Source organism: Grammomys surdaster, unplaced genomic scaffold (assembly GCF_004785775.1).
Source record: "Grammomys surdaster isolate TR1022 unplaced genomic scaffold, NIH_TR_1.0 543, whole genome shotgun sequence".
Taxonomy (NCBI): domain Eukaryota; kingdom Metazoa; phylum Chordata; class Mammalia; order Rodentia; family Muridae; genus Grammomys; species Grammomys surdaster.
The window spans coordinates 715,363-741,090 of NW_021604962.1; the positions used below are offsets into that span (position 1 = coordinate 715,363).

The following is a 25,728-nucleotide window of genomic DNA, read 5'->3' on the forward strand; positions in this document are numbered from 1 at the left end:
GTTATCTGCATTCATGGATCTCTGCGCTCTAGGAAGAGCAAATCATGGCTGGTACATCAATGATCCCATGGGAAATTTGTAGTGATTTATTTCTCCTGCTTATTAAAAGCCTTGCTATGGCTCAAAGGTCTCTGAATACCCATAAAATTAGAAAAACATTGCCATAAAATTAAGAAATGGGAGCTAAATATCCATACAGAAAGAAATAAAAAAAATGGTCCTTGATATAAATTATTTGTATTATACAAACATTTCCAGTAAGAATTTGCTGTTGGGAAAATCATTTTCTTAGTTCTATTGCTATATCATATGATTCATTTATATGACTATTTGGGTTTATTTTGAACTCATTCTGAAGTAATGTAAATAAAAAGACTAATCTTTTTTAAAGTTCTATCCTCTATTAACTTATTAATTTTGTGAGATCTCAGAAAGCTGAACTTGCTACATTGTCAAAGTTGGCCTTGAAATCCTGATCATTCTGATTCTGCCTCCCAAGTGCTAAGGTTAAAGGTCCCACACCTTTAACCTTACTTATTATTTTACATACAAGAAAGTAATTCTTTTAGCATAAAACAAATTTAAGATCTTTAAAATGTTATGCAATTATAGTTTCATAGAGTTCAGCATTAAAAGCTAACTAGAAACTGAAGAACTTAGTCTCTGAATGTAGCTGAGAGGTGTAGTGATTATACCTGGGTATTAAGCAAATCTGAAGACTAAAAATTTAGATATGATTTAGCATGCTATAGACAATACATAAACTATACCTCATTAAAATAATCTCTTCAATTGTTTTAAACACTCACAGACTATGTGGAAGGGCTCATGGAGAAATGGCTCAGCAGTTAGTCGCTACATGAGCAATCGAAGGTTGTAACAATATCAGAGAGTTTCTTACAGCCGTCCCTCAGTCTCTCATGTTAAATCTTTACCCAGAACATTTGCCACAACTAAAAACACACATTGGAACACGACATTGGCTAAATCCCACACTTCATGTGGACCTCACTAATTTTTCTCTATTGTGTTTTGATGCTCCTGGGGTCTGCCCCTGAGGCCACATGACTCTGAGCTGGCACATTCCCCTAGCTTCCACTCTGGATTACGATAGTCTTTCAGATGTCCCTTGTTTTTGATGAAACCAGCAAGTTTTGAAGAGTATGAGTCAAGGGTCCTGTAAAATGTCTTGCATTTTGATTCCACATAGTTCTTATTTCATAGTTAGAATAGACTTACGGTTTGCGGAAGAAGACTATCAAGGTGAGGCACATTTTCCTCAGATCACCTCAGGGGACCATGCCACCATGTGACTTCTCATAGAGGAGAGCCATCTTAAAGACTTGGCTGAGGCAAGTTTTGCCTAGTTGTCTCCTCTGGAAGGTCTCCATGCCCTCTTTGCCTACCATTCTCCACATTCGATGCTACTGAAGACAGTTAGCAATCAAAGCCCACAGAACCCATGTGGAGGGTGGTTCATAGGTTACCTACATCTTGGAAGACGGAGTCACTACTCTTGCATGTTCATGTATAGCCCACTATTCTATAGGATGTCCTGTATCTTACTCATTCTTATTATTTTATCATTTTATTCACATATGATGATTTAAAAGGACACTAGTTAATGAATTCCCTGCTTCTTAAAGGCAAAACAAAAACAAAGACAAAAAACAAAAAAAGATAGAACTCATTTGACAATGGACAAACATGTTTTAAAATATTTCCAGTAGTTCATTAAGTTACCGAGTAACTAATTAGAAACAAGTTTTTCTGAGAAGCACTTTGTGCAGAACTTACCAGAAATATCCGTTCAAGTTGATCCTGAATGTCTTTCATTCCTGGAAATGCAGCGACTCCTTGGATCATCTCAACGAAGATACAGCCAACTCCCCTGAACAGAGAGGAATCATTAGAAAAGCTGCTATCATTCTGCTTAGAAAACCAAATCAGAGATTAGCATGTCCCGGCCTGAGGGAAGATAATAAATAACTCTCAGTGACCAACCAAAGCTGTGAGGTACACCTAGACCCACACTCTGTGCCCCACTGTTTCTGTTGCCCTGGGAGGACCCTAAACATGTGCAGCCATGCCGTCCCTGAAAACAATGGAAACCAATCAGGCAGCAGCAGGTCTCCGGAGTTTCCTCATACTGCACAGGAGAAAGTCCCTGGCTTGACACAGGAAAGCCTCTGGGGTCCTGTCCTGACACCCTTTCTAGCTACATTTCACAGTCTCGTAATGGACTGCACTTACAGCTGCCAGTGGTCCTGAATGTGCTCTGAACCAGCATCATCTGGGAAACTTTTAAAAACCACAAATGCTCTTAACCACAAACCCTGAAGATTCTGCCCAGGCATGAGCTGCTGAGATGGTTCAGGGCAGCTATGCCCAGGGTTGATGAGCCAGACTCATCCCCTGCCAAACAGAAGTGTTCACCTTCTCCTCATGTATTTGCTCTTGAGCTACAAATCCAACCCAACCTCTAATCCTATGTCCCTGTCATCCCTCCAGGAAGCCTTCACTGGACTTTCTAGAGGATATGATAGTCTCCCCACCCATGAGCTTGATAGTATGCCCTTTCTCAATGTAGCCATCATCTAATGAGCTCATACTTGCCACCTCCCTGAACTGCCATGCTCACAGTCCTATCCACGCTACAGGCAAACTGCTAGTCAATCATAGTCGCTATCCACGCTACAGGCAAACTGCTAGTCAATCACAGTCTCTAACTACACTATAGACAAACTGCGAGTCAAATCCTTGTGCAGAACTTTGGGAGAACAAGTCATTTGTAATAGCATGGTAGGAACCTGAAATAAACCGAGGGAGTCATACCAATGGCACAGAACTAGTAAAAGCTTTCCTTCTTGCACATGTTAGACCTCTGACCCAACCTGGTTCCACCTGCAGGAGACAGGATGTGCAGACAGCTTCATAATTTTTTTTTTTGATCTCTCTACTTTAGAACCTCTTTCTATCATTTTTAATGTTTCCATCTTCAACACGTTTAGGCTTCCTGTGACTGACAATACAAGGCCATCCCTTCAAGTGCTGCATTGATTTCAATCTAGGGCAAGCAAACCATTGTATCCTTAACTTATGTCAGAATGCCATGGGGTAAAAGACAAGTGACCTACTTCTGTACAGCTACTGCAGTTGTTATCGCAGTTGTGATCAAGACTGTTTTGAATTAAGTAACACATTAGTGGGAATGCCTTTCCTGAAATGCATGCCATATAGCTTCTACTTAAATACACACAGAAGGGTTTATGTGTCAAAGTGACTGCACAAATCCCACATTACATCATAAACACAATTTCACTCGGGGAATGGGAATTAGTTTCATATCATTCTAGACAGATGGAATTCAGATGTCTGACTACATCTAGTTAAAATGCCAGTATGGTGGTTTTCTGAGTTTTTCTGCTAAGAATTCTTGCCAAGGCTATTGACCTGTGTTTCCACTGTCTTCTTACTTAAGCTCACATTAAACATTGTGGATTTGGAATGCCCACACCTTCCTGTTTGTACATAAAAATAACCTCTCTGTTATCTGCCTCCCGCCTTTCATCTTGCTCCCATACCCTGAAACTCTGACTGTGAAGCCAACCACAACCTGTGTGTGCAGAGCCGAGCTCGCCGATGGGATGGGGAAGTATCAGACACACTGTCAGAACTGCATATAGAATTTCTTTTACACCTTGTTTTCTTAGTTTACATCATCTCCAAAATATGACACTTCGGAGACAAACCTACACTATAGTTCTCTTCAGCTGGAACAAAATGATTGCAGTTAACTCTGCAGATTTTAAATGCTTGGTTGGCTGAGAGGTTTGGACGTACATTTCTAATGGATGTTTCGTATGATACCATCTTTCTCAAAGATGTTTAAGAGTACACTAATGAAGCTGAAAGAATTATACTTAATGACCCTACAGAAATTATAATGCACAAGAAAATAAAAAGTAGAGCTACAGATTTGTTTTTGTTGGGACTGCCAAGCAGCCACAGAAGTCCTTTAATTCACATGAAGGAACCACTCTGCCTCCTCTCCCCCCTTTCTCCCCACCATTAGTTCTGTGCTCCATAAGCAGACAGAGTAAGTTGACAGCACTGAGAAGTTTGCTGAGAAAAAATCCATCTACTTATGCACTACACTTAAGAAATGATGTTGTACAGGGGCAGAGTCTTCCTTGTGGCTTCTCCAACCCCCAGAATTTGAATGATTATGTAATGACTATCTATTGAGTCTAAATTCTTCTTTAAGAAAATATGGGCAATCCTGGGAACATGGCTCATGTTGCTTATGATATATGCGTGAAGACCTGAGTTCAGGTTCCCAGCACACACATGCAAATTTGGACATGGGGATGCCCTCGTGTAATCCCAACACTGGGGGCTGAGACAGACAGGATCGCTGGGGCTTGTTGGTCACCAGTCTAGCTCTAGATTATGTGACCCTGTTCCAAGGGGGTAAGACAAAGATGATAGAGCAGGATACCTGATATCTTCCTTCAGTCTCCACATGTAGGGACACCAGCCTGTGTACCTGCACACACACACACACACACACACACACACACACACACACACACACACACCACAAGAATACACATATACACTAAAAACGAACACAGGCTCAGGACAAAAGCTCCGTTAAAACATCTCATGAGATTTAAAGTACTGACACCCGACTTTAGGATTACTCAACTGGAAAGGTATTTTGAGGCAGCCACACAGCTTTCAAATTTTGGAACTCAAATTTTACAAATCTATCTTAGGTCACTGGTATATAGATGATTTTTTTTTCTTCAGTTAAATTGCAAAGTGATGGATTCCAATGACATCAATAATTTAAATGACCTCAGGTTGGAGATTTGGCTCAACAGTTAAGGCACTGTGCTGTTCTTTTAAGAAGATCTGAGTTTGATTCTTGCACCCATATTATGGCTCAAAGCTGCCTGTAACTACCGATCCAATGAGACCTGAAGCCTCTAGCTCCCGTAGGCACTGGGCTCCTATGGATAGACATTCCTACCCTAATACATACACGCATAAAGCCAACTAAAAATAAAATCTCTCTAAATTTTAAAATAGCACTTGAAACAAAATTGGTAATTCTCTGCCATAATAAGCAAAGAGCAATGTCCTCTCAGGTCTGGATGTCTTTAATTTAGTAGGATTCATCGTGAAGAACAATGCAAAGTTAGGCTTGAAAATCGAGTATAAAAGTGAATTTAAATAAAGTCAAAGGAAATTGCATGATTTTTAATACTGAAAAGCAAACTTAATTGTGGAAAATAACAAGCAGCATTTATTATTAACCAACACAGAAAACCCTCTCTATTTTTTTCTGCAGTTTAATAGGGTAATCTATAGTGAATTCATAATATTTTAAAATATCTTTTTTAAAACAAGTGTTCCTTCTTCTCTTCCTTTGCTTTTTGTTTGCTTGGTTTTGGTGGTGCTGGGTTAAAAGCTAAGCCCCTGCACTTATCAGGCAAATGACCTGTCTCCGAGCTCTATCCCCAAGCTGACATCCTTTGCTTCTCACATCCGATTTTGTGTTGGGGAACAAACCCAGAGACTTGCACAAGCTAAGCAAGTGTTGTACCACTGAGGTCCACCTGATCCAGTAATGTCCTTCAGGATTAAAAGAACAAACAGATGATTTATACTTTTATCTAGCATGACATATTAGTTTCTTCTATAGACCAGGAAAATATTTTTCAGTTTCACTTCTCATTAAAGGTAAGGTCAAATGAAATATGAAAGTCATAGGTAATTTTAAGAAAATTATGTTACTTGGACTTAAACTTTATGCGAGGTGATAAATATGGATCTTATTTTCATTCTTCTACATACAGACAGCCAATTAGACCACCACCATTCATTGAAGATGCTTTCTTTTTTTTCTCTACTGTATGGTTTTGGCTTCTTTGTCAAAGAACAAGTGTCCATAGGTGTGTGGGTTCATTTCTGGGCCTTCAATTCGATTCCATTGATCGACCTGCCTGTCTCTGTACCAATACCATCTGGTTTATGACTGTTGCTCTGTAGTACAGCTTGAAGTCAGGGATGGTGACTCCCCTAGAAGATCTTTTATTGTTGAGAATTGTGGATTTTTTGCTTGTCCATCTGAAGTTGAGAACTGCTCTTTCCATGTCTATGAAGAATTGTGTTGGAATGTTTATGGGGATTGCATTGACTCTGTATATTGCTTTTGGTAAGATGGTCATTTTCACTATGTTGATCCTACCAATCCACGAGCATGGGAGATCTTTCCATCTTCTTTAGTCTTCTTCTATTTCCTTCTTCAGGGATTTGAAGTTCTTGTCATACAGATCTTTCACTTGCCTGGTAAGAGTTACCGACCTTTTATGGTTGTTACTGTCATGAACACACAGAGAAGATCAGCTATGTGAAGAAAAGAGGATTATTTACCTTCCAGGTATGGAGGTTGGAAAGTCTCAACATCAGGCACAGGTTCAAGACAGGGAACCTTGCCTTGGCTGCATCATCTCATAGTGAAGCAGGGAGAAAGACAAGATAAAGTATGGCTAACTCTCACCCATAACCATACCTGGGTATGCTGAATTCTTCCTCTGAATATCTTTCTAGCTCTTGAACCTTGTGTTTGGTTATATAAGCAAATTCCCAAACTAGATGGAAGAGAGAGAGGTTGCCAAAATCACCTACTGATATGCATTCTGTAGTGTATGTTTATATATATAGTGTGTATATATGTATATGTGTGTATATGCATGTGTGTGTATATATACATATATTCCTAGCATTTACATGGCTGATGCAGGAGGATCATGAGTTTAAGTCCAGAGCAGACTACACAATGAGGCCCTGTCCCAAACCAAAGTGGGAAAAGCCAGTGCGAGGACCTAGTTATATCTATCACCAATCATATTTGATTCCAAGCATAGTAACAGTGACCATTTCTAAAAGGGGAGGTAACAATATCTAAGCATTATTGCTTCTCTAGTTTATATTAATCTAATTTTGATATTAACTAAAATAGTTAAAAAACTAAAATGCTGTTTTCCTTCTCTAAATTTTAAATCAAGTATTTGGTTTCATCTCTGTGAACACAGCAGGAAGATGTCAGTGTTGTAAAGTATGATCTAATTCAGAATTGAAAAAGTTACATATTTCATTTTTAATTTCAGTTATTATCAAATGTTTGGTATTCCTTTCATAGAAGAACTTTAAACAAGAAGCATATATTCCTGTCTTATGTGGCTGTGTTTACATGCCAAGCCCATCCTGACCAAGCAGGGCCTGTGCATTCTATGTGCAGAGGAGCCCTCAGGACCTGCTGAACTGCTACCATCACTGCAGGGAGAAGCTGACCCTGTGTTCAGATTTGTCAACTGGTAACTGCCGGAGGCCTCTAATGCAGTCCACAGAACTTTCTCGGCCTTCTAGAACCATCTGCATCTTCAAAACCTCTGGCAAGAGAACTGCAGATCAAGACACTGAAAATTGCTCTTGATAGGAGGCAAGCAGATGACAGTCCCAGAACTCGGCGCAACTTCATTGCGTGGCCTTTCAACATTATTTTGGCACCAGAAATTACCCTTTAGTGCATGTATCCACCCAAACCACCATGGGAAGCAGCTTCTCTGTTTACTATGTATGCTGGTCCTGTAAGATCCCATCAGAACCTTGATTCTGGCTCACTGAGTGGGAGTTGATACCTGAGATTTGTAACAAGCTCCCAAGTGATGCTGAGATGGCTGTTTTCCAAGTCAGACACTGACAAGCAAGAATCTAAAATAACCTGTGTAATTGTGTTTTGAAAGAAGTTTGGGTGCCTCCAATAAATCCTGTGAACACATATTATTAGAGCTATGGCTGAAGAAACAACAACGACACAATGAACTACTAAATTAAATTAGGTTAAATGTGAAACACAATCTAAATGCAACAGTAACTCAGAAAGCTTCCTCGTTAATTAACCTAGCAGGTAATTTTATTTAGCTATGGTTCACTGACATATACCACTCTCCAGTGAAAGCTAGAGCTATTGTACACACCAAGTTGGCCATATATCTATACCACTTTTCTCTCGAGAAAAGCATCTACTTGCAAAATGAACCAACTTTTCTCATCTAGAAAATTAGTTTGTAAATGACTAAAAAAAAACACCTATTTTTATTATAACCTGTAAGAAAATCTCTAGTATTACTCATAACAGATGGGATCTTTTCATTCTGGCATGGAGTTTTTGAAAAGTGAAAGATTAAAAAATTACACTTTGCCATGCCCTTGGTGGGGACCAAAGGGACTGAATTGATTAAAGTGCCAGTCACCATTTACATGGTTAGTGCTTCATTAGGCACTGATAGGCACAATATATCTTTGTCAAATACTTCTGTGGAGGACTCAGCTCTTAGGCCATGAAAACAACACGAAGGCTAAGATTATGAGGGGGGAAAAATCCCTGTTTAGAAAACATTCAATTCCATACAATGGAGTTTTAGCAGAAAAGGCAACTTGGAACTTACATTTTCAAACTATTTAACAAAATTATGTCTTCAACAAGATACATTTACATATTAAGCATATCAGAATAAAAATTAAGCAAGATAGAAGAATGGGTTCTGAAGAGTGGAGTTCTGGAGTGGCCCCAACAGGGGTTTGCAGGTCTCTGATCTGAGTCCACATCTGTAGTTAAAAGCAAAAAACCCCAAAAACCAAAAACCATCACCAAGGATGTCAACACACACCAAAGTGCATATGCTCCATATGCTCCAGTGATAACGTATATCACATATGTTCAATAACACGCATATGTCTGTGTCTTATATCAGTGGAACCTTTAATCAAGTGCTAAAACAAATATTTTCATTTTTCTTGTTTCTTTTTAGTTTTCTGTTTATTATCTCTAGAGTCCACAGTCATAAATCAGGAATCATCCGAAAACTTTGCCTTTTATGGGATACAGCCAAGCTGTCATTTGTCATACCCTGAGCATTCTTCTGACTTCTAGCCACTTGCCCTTTGCTCCTTGTCCTGATCTGCTTTCCCCCTAACCTGCTTTTGAGTTGCTGTCTGACATCTCTATCCAATAGTGCTGGCATTTTATGTCCTAATGATACACTCTTCCAGGAATGCACCTAGCATTGTCAACTTAGAAAGATGGTGTGCTGGCCAGTTATATGTCAACTTGAAACAAGTTAAAGTTATCTGAAAGGAGGGAACCTCAGTTGAGACAATGCCTTCATGAGATCTGGCTGTAGGTCCTTTTAAAATTAGTGATTGATGGTGGAGGGCCCACATCATTTCGGGTGGTGTCATCCATGGGCTGGTGGTCCTGGGTTCTATAAGAGAGTTGGCTAGGCAAGCCACGAAGGGTAAGGCAGTCAAAAGCGCCTGACCATGGCTTCTGCATCAGTGTATGCTTCTTGGTTCCTGGTCTGTTTGAGTTTCTGCCCTGACTTCCTTCAATGATGACATGAAATGTTAAGCTACAAAAACCCTTTCCTCCCCAACTTGCCTTTTGGTCATATTGTTTCATTGCAGCAATTGAAACCTTAACTGGGACAGATGGACTTCTCAAGTAGGCTGGGGAGCTGGGCCATTATGCCTCTACATCACCCTTATCATTCTCCAGGGATACAGTTTAACCCTTACCTTCAGCGTGGTCACTGTTCTAACTATATTCCTGTGTAAGAACATATGATATTGAATGTAAGGTGGACCTTTCTCATCCCTGTGACCAGCACAGTGACTAGTGCAAACAGTCAGAAAATGCCTTTAAGATGAATGGATCAATCATTGACATAAATGAGTCTGAGGAACACACACATGAGATATTCAAGGGAGGTGACTGATGGATAATATTACTACATAATTACTACAAATTTCTACCAAATATTAGTTTTCCCCAAAATAGTACCACTCTACCTTTGTTTATAAGATGCCCCAAAGAAATTCCAGCAGTTGCCATAGAGAACTCTCATTTAGCTGTGAAAATTACTTGAATGCTAAAACTCAGCAATGACTACAATTGTCTTTAAGCCATTAAAGAACTGGAACTTGTAAGTCCATGTCCAGTTTCAGTGCCAGCTTCACTCCTGGGTCCTGGGTGGATGACTACTTCGTTAAGCTATGCTGCCACCCCGATTAGAACAGTATGTGTGATTAGGTCACCAACATCAGACAGAAGATATTAAGATGGTAATTCTGTTTTCTAACCAGGGAACACAATGATGGTTTGGTAAAATGGAGCCAAATGTTCAGAATTAGAACTTTAGGTAGAGAATGTAAACAATTAGCGAAGAAAATAACTTTCTACCACCACTGTGAGTACCTCCAGCATACGAAGCTACTGATCTTAAGCAATGTGTGAATTCTGCTTCTCTTTCAGCTGATGCAGAGTAAGGAAGCTATTTTTAAGGCTTCTCTCAATAAACTCCTGTGCAGTAAAACAAAGAATCGGGAGGAAAAAAGAAAACCCTGCATATGGGTATCTTAAAGATCTGATCAAATGACCTATATACATCTTGTTTTACTCATGAAATCATATCTGGTATATCCTGAAGAGAAATTATTAGTAAAATTTTCCTGTCAATTATTCTCCTATGAGGAGAACTCTGAAATTCAATTTATGTTGCATGCGACATTGGTGGTTAGGTCCATTCATCAAATACCTGGTTGAATTTTTGATGGACTCTGATTATGAATACTATAATGCTATCACATTAAGATATGTGATAGGGCAGGTGATATTTAAGGATCACTTAGTAACTCAGATAATATATACAACATAGGAAGATAAGAACCGTTTTCACTACAGAATGTCATGGTTAACATTTTGGAAAAGGGTATATTTTAAGCATTGTCAAATGATTGCTGTCCAATGTGGTCTGTGCAGACTAGTAACTGACTGAGGGACTGGGAATTGGCAATGGACTAATGCATGAGGGCACTAACTGAAGGCAGAATCAGCTTCCTTTTACTCTGGAATATTCTGTAAAGTGTCATTCAAAATGAATGAAGAAATGAATGAGTGACTAGATTCACTGCATGCCAATAGGAGATCTTCATGGGAATGGGGCTACCCTGGGATTCTAGAGAAGGTTTTGTATTCTGATTTCTTTCTGTGGCACCGTCAAACAGTGTGAGGAACACAATCGGACATCTTCAGATGGGGGTTGGCGGTTTAAAATGGTCATAGAAAAGCACTGATATTATAACTTGATTTCACTCTGTTACTTAAACGCTGAAGCAGCTTCTGAGTTAAACATGTTAAATTAAACATGACAAACAAATGCGAGCTTATATAGCTGCTATAATAAAGTTTTAATCTGTTGAATTTTCATTAGGATATGAGTACATTCAATTTCTAAAAGCAAATATGGTAAAAGCTAGAAAGAAAGGAGGAACTGTTTGAACTATCAATCAGAAAAAATGATAAAAGCCCTGCCAGGCTCTGTGGGAGATGTAATTAGATAAATGTCTCACTTACCAAGTCTCTCATCTCACATGGGAATACAGAGAAATACAAAATGCCATGGCAAAGACAAACTACCCTCATGTGTCCCAGAACACACACCCCAGATTCTGTCCCAGTAATCACTAAGTACCTGTAACATACCGAAAGTTCTGAATATTTTAATGGCATTTAGCAAGCTGTTTCTTGGCCACTCAGAGGTTATTTTAGTTAAGTTGTACTTTAATTCTTTTAAATTGTTGGTTTAGGGTTAGTTTGGGTTTAGAGACGTGACGCATTGGTAAGGAACAGCTGGTACGTTTGCAGAGTACTCAGGTTAGATTCCCTGAACCTCCATGGCAGGTCACACCTATGACCTCCAGCTCCAGGGAATATGGTATTCTTTTCCAACCTACAATGTGTACGTGTGGCATATATAATATATGTAGGCAAATACTCATATACATAAAAATCTTTTAAAATTATTGTATTATTTTCATTATTTGTCTAATGACATTGATTAGCACTAATAATCAAAGAACAATATATACAAAGAGAAAAAAGTTTAAAAAAACATTAAGTATGTCAGCTAATTAACTTCATGCTATAACACCTAAAATAGAAAATAATTTGCTAATACATTCATAATTTATACAACAGATCTGTGAAGAAAAGATGATTCTTACTTAGATTGTGTGCTAGACAAAGCAGTACCATGAAGAGCTAATGGACAAATGTTAAGGGCAGCACCATGCCCCCTCTTCTGTCCACTGCTGAGCAGTGGGAACAGCTCAGTCTCCTTACTGAGTATCGCCATGAGTGGCACTCATAGAGCTGGTCAGTTTCTGTCCAATCACATTTCAGTTTCCACCCAGTGATGTCATCCCTATGCATACAAGCCAGCATTCTGTCTTTGTAGCTTTGACCGACCTCATAATTTTCTAAAGTCTTGCTAATTAATCTTTCGATTGAAACAAAGTCTCATATAGTGCCTGCTGGCTTTCAACCCACTTTGTATCAGAGAATGAACTTGAACTTCTGATTTTCGTATTTCAACACCACAAGCCCTGGGACAGCTCATATACAATACTATATCTGTGTTTATGTGATGCTGGGAATCGGGTCCGTCCTATGTGCTGGGAAGCACTCTTCCAACTAAGCTATGCCCCTCATCTTTTATGCTTGTTTAAACAAGGTCATATTGGAATCATACAGAATATAGATCCAAAGGGCTACCATCTTCAACACATTCTTTATATTCACAGAAAATGTTTTTCTTTTACAAGTTATAGATTCAGATTTTATCTCCCTTCATAACTGGTTCACAAATCAAAATATGGTTTTACTATAAAGTTTGCTTCCCTATGCAAAGTTACTTTATTTCGTTAACAATTGAGTAGTATAGACTATCTGTTTCCACCATCACTCCTAGAGTCTGACAGTCACAAAGTTTCCTCCACTGCTGTTATTTCACTGGCTCCTTCCTTAAGGAGCAAGGACGCTAGCAGCTAGCTCTTCATAGTTAAAACCATGTGTGTTGAATTATCAACAAGAGAAAGGCATAGAGCAAAATGTACTGCTCTTCTTTCCTCCCAAGGGGACCACTATAACTAATTAGGAAAGTAAAATTAAACCAAATCAAAACACACACAAGAAGAAATTAAAACACACAAAAGAAGGCAACTTAGATGAGAGATAACTTGCTTTCAGATGTGCATGAAGGCGTGGTGATCTCCACAGATCACAGGAGGCAAGCAATTCCAAGTTACAGTGAGAGGATTTGAACTTAGCAACAAGGCTAAGCACATGGAGACACAGACTCTAAACGTCATGAAGATGAACCTGACAGCTGAAAACAGGATCGAGGATTACAACTTTATGAGAAAAGGAACTTCCCAGTCAGTTTCTTCTCACCAGCCCCTCTTCTCCAACACACACCAGCAGGATAGATTAAACTGGACCAATCAGCGTCAAACATAAAAAGTAAACTTGCAGGAGAAAATAGAGAGGCTCTGAGAAGGACAAAGAGGAATCCAATGAAAGGTGTGTGAACTGGTCTGTGTGACCATCAGCTCCTGTCTTCTTTCGTGATCTGAGGACATCACCCACCAGTTATGAACTTCTGAAGAACCAAAAATATACCAATGACATTGATTTCAGAGAGTTCCTGCAGAAAAGGTGCCCACACAGGACTGCATTAGTAACCTTTCTCAGTACTGTGACCTGTACTGGACAAGGAACATCTTCAGTAAGGAAGAATATATTGAGACTCATGGTCTGAGGTTGTCATCCATTGCAATGGGGAAGCAGAACTGCAGAAGCAGCTCTTCTCCTTACCTCTTCACCTCCTCAGAGCAGAGAACCCTAAAGCTAGGCTTTATTTTTGGAGGATCCAACCCAAAGTGATAGCACCACCTGCATTCAGGGTGTGTTTTCCTTTCTCATTTAAGTACTCCGGAAACTCCCTCAAAGACATGCCCAGAGGTGTCTCTGTTAGGTGACCCCAATTCTAGTCAATTTACAATGAAAATCAAGCTTCGAAGATATATGAAGAACTGAAAGGTCAACTGGTCCTTACATTCATTATAACATATTTACAAAAATTAGCAAACCAGACAAGTATTCCTTTTATACCTAAAGAAAGTTTCTATTTGAAGCCAGAAGAAAAGGAAGCATAATCAATTATATAATATATATTTCATCTATAAATAGTATCATCATATAACATGTATCATGATATTCATGCTCATATTTGAGTTAATTATGTACATGTCAGAGTGTCAAGTTGATGAGAAGTTGGCTTGTATTCGTTAATACTGATTGTCAACTTTAGAGTATCTACAACCATTTTCTAGACAAATCTCTGGTCCCATCTCTAAGAGATTATAGACATGATGAGAAGAGAGGAGATGAAAGTGCTTCCCACTGTGCATGGCAGCACATCCTGAGCTGAGGGCCCAGACTACAGGGAAAGGAGACAGCAAGCTGAGCATCTGTCTTTGTCACTTGCTGCATCCTGACTGTGGATGAAATGTGACCAGCTACCTTTTGCTCCTGCTGCCAAGACTTCTTGGGAGAGACTGTGTGATTTTCTCTTAAAAATCTTTGTGTCAGGGATTTGAACACAGCACTAAGGATAGTAACAAATACAGATGGTAATGTTTATTTTTCTGATTTGGTTAATTTATAAGGTATAGTGGGCTGGAGAGGGCCTAGATTTTAAAGCAAAAGCACTTCCTGCTCTTCCATAGGAACCTAGTTTGCTTCCTAGTACCCACAGCAGGTGGCTCACAACTTCCTATAATTTCAGTTCCAGGGGATCTAACACCCTCTTCTGACCTCTGTGGGCATTTGTATATCTATGACATATACTCATATAGACACATATACAAAGATTAAAGTTAAATCTTTAAAATGTATACACATATTTTTAACCTGACGTATTCCTGAAAGATGGCTGACTTAAAAAACAGCACCAAACGTTCCCACAGTTAGGGTTTAGGGAACATAGTGTAAGACAGTGGTGTGATTCTAAGAGTCAGAGGATCAGTGACTTTGCTGTGAGACTGTTTCCTAGTAGCATTAGAAGTTGCACCCATAACATCTCCCTAACATGACTTCCCAGGGGTGAGTTAAAAAGAGAACATCAAGAAACATGGAAAGGGAAAGGCTTGAAGAGCCCTTAACCCTACGTAAAGAACTACATACAAGCTAGTAAATCTGGGGCAGAAGATGTGGTCCTCTTCAGGGAAGAGCAAAATAATTGGTTGTCCATTGCCAAACAGCCAGCCCTGAAAACATGCATACAAATAACTTTATATGGACTCACCAAGTTATATTTAGAAATATAATGTATGTATGCATGTATGTATATATGTATGTATGCATGCATGTATGTATGCATGTATGCATGTATGTATGTACGCATGCATGTTTGTATGTATGTATGCACGCACGTATGTATGTGTGTATGCATGCATGTATGTATGTGTGTATGTATGCCTGTATGTATGCCAGAAGTAACAATTAGTGATAGCAAGAGGCCATGAGTTTGAAGGAGATTTGAGAGGGATATCTGGGAAAGCATGGAAAGAGAAAAGGGAAGGGAGAAATGATGCAATTAAAATACAATCTTAAAAATTAACATATATGACACATAGATATTATGATGTCTTTGAGCATTTGGAAAATGTTTTTCATATGTATTTTATAACATTTTCAAACTATATACATAATTAGCAAGATGTATAAAAGCTAATACATTAAAAAAGTAAATGTAATTAGAAAATCCAAAGGGTTATACAAAATAGCATATAATTATGAATACTATCAGACTTATTAACTTTGAGTACTTCTGATATACTCATGTATAAAACTATAATGCAGACTCTACACAGGCAGAATATGATAAAAGTGAGGTGGGACAAGGTTGGCAAGAAGGGGTAAAGTCTTCTTCCTCCATAATACCCACTGAGTATAATCTCAAAATGTAAGTCAATCTATGAGCAAGGTCATAGACTAGCTCTCCAATGCAAATCTGTCAGTATAATAAATTGAGAGATGATAAGACAAACAAGTAAGTGGAACTTGTCAGGTAGCTAGAATTGCCAGAAGAGTTGCACATGCACAGTTGCTCCTGAGAGATGAAAGCGTAGCCATGAGTAAAGTAGATCTCGGGTCCCGCTCTTCACACATAGTTGGTAGTTAACCAGCTATGCTTGACATAAGTTTTATTGTCACAGTGTTCCATCTGCAAACTGAAAAGACTAGTTGAAAGCTTCATTAACTAAGTTAGACATGGGGCAAACAGTGGGAGAAGGAGGCTGACTGGGGCTTCAGGATGTTTTTGTTACTTTAAAAGGCAAAGCATTTCGTAGTCAGAAAGATATTTCTATGTGAATATATATGCAACTTATAACATAAGCAGGGATGAGGAGATGGTGCAGCCACACAATGATACGTGTGTATGTGTGTGTATGTGTGTGTGTGTGTGCATACAAGATGAATACATATACCACTCACACCAAACAATTAAAGGGATTAACCTACACGTGACATTCCTTAATTTACATATCTGTAGACTAAAACACAGAATCATATTGTACTCATGCCCTGATCCCCCATGTAATATGAAAACTCTTGAGCTAAAAGTTCTAATTTCAAAGACAGAGACTGTATGATCATTCCTTAAAATCAAATATAGCATATTCTATTTCATTGTCATAACCCACAGCATTCTTGTATGCTACAACCCAATAGAAACATGAGACATTTAATTTGATTGACTGAAAGATCCAAAAGGCAATAAGGATACTACTTTCAACATTTAATTAGTTTTATATTTCCCAAGAATTTCTTGTAATCACCTCATTTCAGTCTCCCTAGCTAGTAAGGCAGTGGATTACACCAAGGTTATAATAATGTCATGAAACTTAGTCTCTGTGACTGGCAATTTAAAAACTCAGAAATCCATTTGTGGGCAGCCAATTACATTGCCAATGGAGATTAAAAAAATTAGGTGAAATTTAATTTGATTTACAAATATCTAGCAGGAAAGACTACATACATATTCATCCTACATATTGTCATTACTACAAAGTGACCAAATATATTGACTGAAATGCACGGTTTGTCTCACAGACATGCACTGATAAATGACAAGATACAAAAAGTATAGCCATACATTTAAAGAAAAAGATTCTCTTTATCAGTTCATATGTAGCTCTTGGCAGTCATCCTACAGGTTCACAATCAGACAGGGTTAGAGGGACGTAGAGACCAAGAAACCTTACAATAATAAATTTTCTGTGAAAGTTTTGGTAGGCAACAGCCCTTAGGTGTGACTTAAAAGAAATATACCAAATCTCTTCTGACTGAAATATAGAAGCAGTTGTTGCTCTGGTGTATTTTATGTCATATGGCACACTTAGATTTTTTGTACCTATTGTCCTTGCAGAATTATTAATTCTTGAAGGTGTCATTCTATATTGATGAATTATATGGTAAGTCAAAATATAAGAGGCCTTGTTAGATGTAAAGGACTACAAACTATGGCTGCCTCCTGGACAGGGTGGGTCTCTCTCTGTGGTTGTCTTTACCTACTTCTGTTGCATCCCACTGTCAGTAAGCCAGTTGGAGCATGCTTATATGAAATAAGCCATATGAGCACTGCTTAAGAGCTATTAGAGAGCTGTTGAATTTGACAACGAAATGTTTCATATCATTCTTGGCCTTATGACTGCAATAATTAGAAAACATGCAAACAACGTTGACAGAGAGATGACTGTTGTAGTTCAAGAATTCAAAATCTCATTTGTACTTGACACTGTTTTTAAAAATGGACTCATTCACTTTAGTAGAAGTGAAAAATGAGTAATGACGAGGAGTTGGGAAAATGTATGTCAGCGTAGATAGTAGTATCATGAAAATGTATTCAATTCAGTGAGTCATGCCTTGTTTCTTTTTAAGTCTTCCTTGAATATAATTATATAGCAGAAGAGATGGGAATCAAGCTGTCAGGAGAGACAGACAGGGCACAGACACCTGAGTGAGAACCAGAGACACCCAAAATATTAGAGCTACACAAAAGACCCAACATGGCTAAAGTATAATATATTATAAAGTACTTTGTTTACATTTTAGAATTACATTAGTAGTAAAATAAGACCAACTTCTTACAAATCTTATGAGATAGTACAGAATGTTATATAAACAGAGGGGAGCTGAGACGGTTGTCCTAGAGTCTGAGTGTTGGCTGTTTGCTGACCATATGACCTTTATTAGATCTTTGCAGTGTGCTGTTTACTTCGATGCATAATAGGGAAGTAACTTAAAAGCATAGCAGGGATTGTTGCAGTTTATGGTCAAGAAAGTATCTACTATTACTATTATTATTGGTCAATTTTTCAAAATAACCTTGACCTTACATAGAATAAATTATGTTCAGGGTAAGAGGTATGGCAAGGTTCATTTATGGCTATTTCTCTTAAATACTGGTAAATAAATCCAAGTATTAAGAAAGTTTATTGTATAAATTGCCATGGCTCAAGACAGAAAGATCAGGCAAGATGATGGTAGAGCACTGGATACTCCAATATATATGGCCTTTAAGCAATTTGGAGCAATGCCAAATGGCCTTACGAGACTTAATAAATAGGCAATATTCTTTCTAATATATTAAAAATAAATTTTAATGCAGACATTTTCCTATACATTACGACTTACGCAGATTCGTTTCCAAACCACCCAGCTGCTACAATGTTAAATAAATTCATTTTAATCTGAAATCAGAGATGTAATAGAGAGAGGTGATTTAATATGCAATCTCATTATGTTTGACAGGCTTATTTATAAATGATCTACCCCACATTTTGACAGGCATAGTTAATATGTTAATTAGCTTTAAAGAAGATGACGATAGGAAGCGCTTGGCACGCCATCGTTCTTTGCACACTGTGTTGGGGGACACAGTGGTTGATACCACCAGCTCCCTCTAAAGCACAATGCCTTTGATGAGATAATCATTTATTAACAGTAGATAATTTGGTTATCTGACATTAAAAATTAAACCTGTAAAATAATCCCCAACTGTGTTCTTCTTTTGAGAATGTGTGCAGCTGCGACATAAATCTGGGCATCTAAGAAGGAATATAAGCTTATTTAAAGCAGCGGGCTCCACAGTAAGAGCTGTGCTCTCTAACAGGTGAAGAGCTACACAGGAAGCTACCCTCATACCCACGCTTCCTGTCATGTGCTTTTCAGAACCCTGGGAGTCTCTCTCACTTCAAAGCTCAGCAATGATGTCCCGTGCTCTGACTTTCAAGGAGCTACACCATCCAAGAATTAGCAGACTGTTTATAAGAGGCAACGTTCAATTTGATTCTGCTGCTTCGATCTTCATTTTTGAAGGGAAACAATGGTATGGAAACTACCTTGGTGGAGGTCTCGAGACGCGCTTGGCATTCACGCACTGCCTTGGTGCTGGCAACCTACAGGAGAAGCTCCCAATAGTGCCAGCTCTGATTTCTATCACATGCTGACAGTTACTGCATATGTGTCTTCATTAATATTTTTAGTGCCTGTGGCCATTTAACACTGTGTAGGGATCATCAGTTCTTAGTTACTGCCCTGCAGCCCCAGGACAGTAAATGAACTGTAAAAATAGCCTGGAACTCCTGCCAGCTGCCTCCCTGGGTTAATATTTGTGTTTCTTTTTGGTGCAGCTGAGCCATGGCTCAATTACAATCCCATTTCCAGGTGTCTGAATATCCTGCATTGATGCCATTGATTATGCAAAAAAAAAATCAGTGCCCTGTGAACGTCCCTCTCATGGGAAAGACACATGCATTTTTACCTGACTTACAGCAAAATAGCAAAACAGCTTTTAGAAAATTGCTCAGAATGACATCAGATTCAGAATGACAGGCATAGCATAGACATAATTTTTAGGCTTGGAAATGAACTGAAAAGAGGCATGGGGGTTGGGGGGCACAACTACTCAACACTGACACATTTGCTAGTTGTTTCTGGCAATGAATAATCTTGGCATGGGAACAAAAGGCACTTGGGGTCCTCCACTATTTTCTATCAGTTTTTCCCCTTCCTTCCAATAATGGACTTCTTTATATCCTAAGACCATGTCTCTTTTTGAAGCCAACTGGAAGCTAGTGCCCAAATTATCACTCATACACATGGAGTAGGGTCGGGGTCGGAGTAGGGAGTGAAGTTGGACAGCTTAGAAAACAAACAATGTAAGAAGCAAACATTTTAGCAAGGCAGAGACCACCCAGTACTTTATAGTATAAAGAACATTTCCCCTACTCCACCCTGTGTGTGCACATGCACACATGTGTGTTTCGGTGTGGTGTGATGTGTGTGTGTGTGTGTGTGTGTGTGTGTGTGTTATGGCATATGTGTGAATGTGGATGCATATGGAGGTCAGAGGTCAGCGTTGAGTGTTGTTTTTTGTGAAGCTCTCTACCTTTGAGGGAGGAGGTCAGTTTTCTCGATGGCTTGGAACTCTTCAAGTAAGCTAGGCTGACTAGACAGTGAGACTTCAAGCTCTGTCTGTCCAGAATATTCACAATTGTACATTGGTTCTGGAGACTGAATTCAGGTCCTCTAGCCCAAATTTGTAAACATCATTGTAATTTTGTGCTGTGTGTGTGTGTGTGTGTGTGTGTGTGTGCGTATGAGTCTTAGACACAAATGTGAATCACAGTGAGACCACATCAGTGGTGTCTTTGCTGTCCACCTTAATTTTTGAGACAAAGTCTATCCCTGAACTTGGAAATCACTGATTTGCTAAGTCAAGGTCGAGTGTCATGCCTGTCTCCTCATCCCCTGTGTTGGGGCTATATATATGTGCCACCATGTTAGACTTAGGGCATCACACTTGGAAACACTTCATAGCTGAGCCATGTACTTAGTCCCTCAGAGAACATTTTTAATGTTTTTTTCCCCATAATTGAGCCAGAGGCACAGTAAGAACGGTATCTTATGTTTCAGAGGGTATAATCTTGACTAAATTGCCAAGCATCTAAGACAAAACTGGCTCTACACCACAATTATTTCAAAACTACATTTTATTAGTAGGGACCTTAGCTGAACTCACTGAAAGACTATTAAGTATTTCCTCATGCAGAAAATAAAGAGAAAAAATTTTGTAACTCAAGACTGTAGTATAATTATTATTTGCATAGCCAACTCTCAACTAACAGTAGAAAGCAGCAAGGGACTAAGAAGGCAGCTAAAACACACCTGGGGGTGTGCACGGGTGTATGCACGGGTGTGTGCATGAGTGTGCACGGGCCTTTATCTCCAACCTTCCCCAATTAGAACTAATGTTCTAAGTATCTATGTTGCTCAAAAATAGACCTATCCTTAGGAAAAAATATTAACTAAATAAAGAGTAAATAAACATTAAAAAGCCAGTGTTAGGAAGTGTATATGATGAAAAGATGGATCAGCTCAGCCCCTCAATGTCAGGTAGTGATATTTATTCCTGGGACCTTAGAATATCATTAAAATATGATTGGATTTATGATAAAGTATATAAATTTATGATAACAAATCTTCAGGTGTTTGATTGCCTGGATTCTTTTACAATGCTATTGAAAGCTATATAACCTAAGATGATAACTATGTGCTTATAAGATGCTGCAGATAATTTTTGTGGCTCCACAGCAAGTCCCACACCTAAGGGCATCCTAAACACACATTAAGAAAGTCCCCCAAGTTATCCATTGCAAGGAGCCTGATTGTTTTCTTAGTATTGTTTTTATATGAAAGAGGCCAGGTAAGAAGCTAGGACTCATTAGTGTCTAATATTTAAAAGCCAAGATTGTTAGGGGAGAGCCATGAAGCAACTACACAAGAGGAAAATAAATAATACTCACTGAAGTTTTACTGAGGCCATAAACATTATATGATCATGGAGCCAAAATTTAAATACAGCAGCATAATCATTCAGGAATGATGGCTCTGTTATAAAATAGCCACAAGCTTCATGAATTATTTTACTTCAAAACCAATTGTGAATCCAGAAAAGGGAAAGGCATGCTCAATACCCATGTGTGATACTCTCTTGCATGCTAAGAATAAGATTCTTTCCCTTTGAGGATTATACTTCGTACCTCACATAAATGGGAATACAGAGAAGCTTGCCAGTATTAACAAATATGTAACAAACATGACCAGTCATTTTAATTCATTAAAGATTTTTAACAGCTTGGGGAAGTACTGCATGAAATGACACTGTCTTGAAGTTATTCTATATTTTTTAAAAAGTCATGGTGTTTCATTTTGGAAAATTAGTATCAATAGCTTTCCATCAAACCAATTACCAGAGATTTGTAGTAAATATAAACATTTGTCTCCTAATTCTAGGTCTACTGCTCTTTGAAGATACCCACTTCCTCGTAATAAAATAAAACCATAAATTATGACCTCACAGAGAAAATTACAGTGCTGACAGTCAGACAAAAAGCCTCTGACCTTGTCCATCAAGAACTATTAGGAGACACCATCTGGAGCAGACTCTGATGAGGTCCCATTCCCAATCAGATTTTAAAAAGGCAACAGTACAGCCACACACAGGCAAGACTCCTGCACCATTAATCTTTGTCCAAACTGTTAGATGTTTGTCTAGGTTTGGCCCAGACAAATCATGGCACACAGATTAGATAGGGAACTCATTTCTCACCACATGTCCAGGCAGGTGGAATACTCTGTAGAGCCCAGGAGAACATCTGGAGGTCTGTACCACAAGGTAACCACTTCATTGGAGTATGTGTGGCTGGGGACGGATTTTGCTCTTGCAAGACCTGTAGGTTAGAGCAAACATAAAGAAGTTAAATGGGCATTAAAAGAACACGCCCTTTAAATTCAAATGTTCCATTTTAAAATGTTAAGCAACACTACTTAATTCAGATACATCAATGCAAGTTCAAGGTTAACACAAAGATTGAGGAGAACATATGTAGTCTCTATGTTCTGAAAACATGCTAATAATCAAGTCTTTCATATTGCAAAAAAAAGTATTAGTGTTGTAATTCTGATAAAAAATCACTAAACAAAATCACAACTACTCTAGAATCTCCTGGCTACTTCAAAATTCTGTTTTACAGAACTCCAGTTCTGAGAGTTCCTTATTTGTAAGCCACATCAATAAGTCCAAATAAAACTCAGAAAAGATATATTAAAGTTAAAGTTTCCCAGCTATACATCCAGTCAGTGCTACCAATGTTTGCATGGCTATTGAATCTGTAATAAGAAATACTTTTCTCAAAGAGCTTCACCAAAAGTTCTTACGGCGTGTGTGTTTCTCAAAGACTCACAAGGGGATGCACACTGGGGAGGTTTATCTGAAAACCAATGAGCTCCAGAATTATAAAGCAGTGATGGATCTAGCACATATAGATGGTGACAGCAGATATCAAATTGCAATGGGAAAAGGCAGCAATATTACTTTAATTGAAAATGTATGTGCAATTTGACCTTATAACCATAAATATTCACATACAGACAAAGACTGCAAAAAAATTAAAAACAAAACATGCATTCGTATGTCCTCAGGGGTTTACCTCTGGAATGTGAGATTATCCATTTTTAAAAAGATTTTAATTATGTGTATTGTGGTATATGCATATGAGTGTGAGAGCCTTCAGAGACCAGAAGAGAGTGTCAGATCTCCAGAAGCAGGAGTTACAAAGGTCTGAGAGCTTCCTGATGTGGGTGCTGGCAGCCAACCTTGGTCCTCTGCAAAGCCCTGTGTCAGCGCATGCTCTTAACTGCTGAGCCACCCACCCAGTCCCTCCCCTTCCATTATCTAGTAAGTTTTTCTAGTGTGTTTTCCCTGGGTTGTATGTAATGACTGTCTAATTCTCTTTGAAAAAAATGTTTATTTACAATGGTAATGGTTGAACACACACCCTCCAGCATGTTAAGAAAACAAGATATCCCCGGCCTAATACTTTAAAATGATTTATTTTTATTTTAATTATGTATATGTGCATGCACACTGTGTTTGTACATCCACATGCTACGTACACATCCAAGTGTGTGCCTGTAATGGCCACAAAAGGGGCATTGAACCCCTGGAGTGGGCATTACAGGCAGTTGTGAGCTTCCTGACTTGGGTGCTGAGAACTGAGCTCAGGTCTTCGGCATGAGTAGCAAGCATTCTAAATCATTGAGCCATCTCCCCAACCCTTCTAATTCACTTAAAGGTCATATATTTCACAGCATTGTTTTTGAAAGTGAAACAAGGAATAGATAACTATCTGGCTGTCATTAATGACAGATGCAATATGGTAGATCTGCAATGCTCCCTCGGGGCCCATTTGTTAACGACCAGTTCAATGGTGACAGTGCTACTGAGAGTTGATGGATCTTGGGAGATGGAGTCTATTAGAAGGATGTCGGTTCGCTGGGTAGAGGGAGGGCACAGTCTTAAAGAGGGTATCGGGGTGATAGCCTTTCTCCCTTTTGCTCCCAGTAGCTACAAGGTGAGTAGCTTTACTCCACCATGGGCTTTCTGCTGTGATATTCTGCTTCATCATAGATCCAAAAGCAAAAGGACTAAGTCATTACCAACGGAAACTTCTGAGACCATGAACAAAAAGACAATGTTCCTTCATCTAAACTGACCATCTCTGGTACTTTTTCCACAGTTATGTGACATATCTAGACCATAAGTGTAAAAGATCTTTTATTTGTATTATGCTTAAAGTGTTACATAATACAATTTGTTTTTGGAGGTGGGGGCGGGAACTTATTTTAACATGCTCATTTCAATGATCTATAAAAATTATCAGTAATATTTGGAAACATGAACTTCTTCCTGTTTATTAACCATAGCTGTTCAATTACTGGATTTGTGGGTAAATTTTAAGATTAATATGACAATTGGTAAAGCAAAAAATTGCTAATTAATTTAATTATCATTTTAGCCAATTATTCTACATTAAAATGTTTACAGTAAAGTGATGATATACTGAACTGCAGCTATATATATATATCCCATAAAAATGTAAGAAACATACAAATATACTCTACTATTCATACTATTTTGCACACAAATAGAAGTATTTCTAAGCACAGAATCCATGTAACACATTCTTTGCCTTGTAATGTTTAATCCTACCTCCAGTCACACAAAACTGTACTGTAGAGAGTGCCTCAACGGTTTAGTAAGCCCCTCAAAGGTCTGGTCCTTAAATGACTGCATTTTCATACAGAAACCAAAGAGCTAAGGACAGGTCTGGACATAGGTTCTGCCTCATCCCGTATGTGGCTGTCAAGTCAAATGGGATGCCAGACATGCTGGATGCTCTTGCTTTTCCTGAGGCCTTATTGTCAGACAGCTCAGACAGAGCTAGGAGAATGGAAAAACTTTGATTTCCTTTGACAGATTAGATAATCAGGCTTGTTTTTAATAGAAAGTGATACCCTAAGATGAGAAAAAAATGAAAAGAAACCCCAGAATGTCCTAAATATACTATAAATCAAAACCATCATATGTGATTGCAGATCAAATGTGAGTTGTGAAGTTGGTTAAGTATTTGTGGCAAATCTAAACAGAAATTCCTATTCTACACTATTTTCTCCCTCCTCACATACTTAGGTCAAGGAAAGCCACAGCTTCAAAATTCAAAGATGATTGAAATGGACCTATTAACTTTGAAAAAAATTGCAATGGTTCCCAAAGGTACAATGGAGATGAGTTTTCAACATTTTATAAAAGAGTTTTTAAAGAGGGTTTGCTTATAGATTTC

At 38.5% G+C, this 25,728-nt stretch overlaps 1 protein-coding gene across 3 annotated transcripts in view; it reads right to left on the reverse strand.

Moving 5' to 3' along the window:
* Positions 1–25,728, reverse strand: part of Cdk14 (cyclin dependent kinase 14) — a 472,739-nt gene that overhangs the window by 112,175 nt on the left and 334,836 nt on the right. For all 3 annotated transcript variants that reach the window (XM_028781762.1, XM_028781763.1, XM_028781764.1), the window contains 2 exons: positions 22,656–22,776; positions 1,798–1,891 (listed from right to left, as the gene is read on the reverse strand). In XM_028781762.1, the coding sequence (XP_028637595.1) occupies positions 1,798–1,891; positions 22,656–22,776 (215 nt within the window). The remainder of the gene's footprint in view (positions 1–1,797; positions 1,892–22,655; positions 22,777–25,728) is intronic.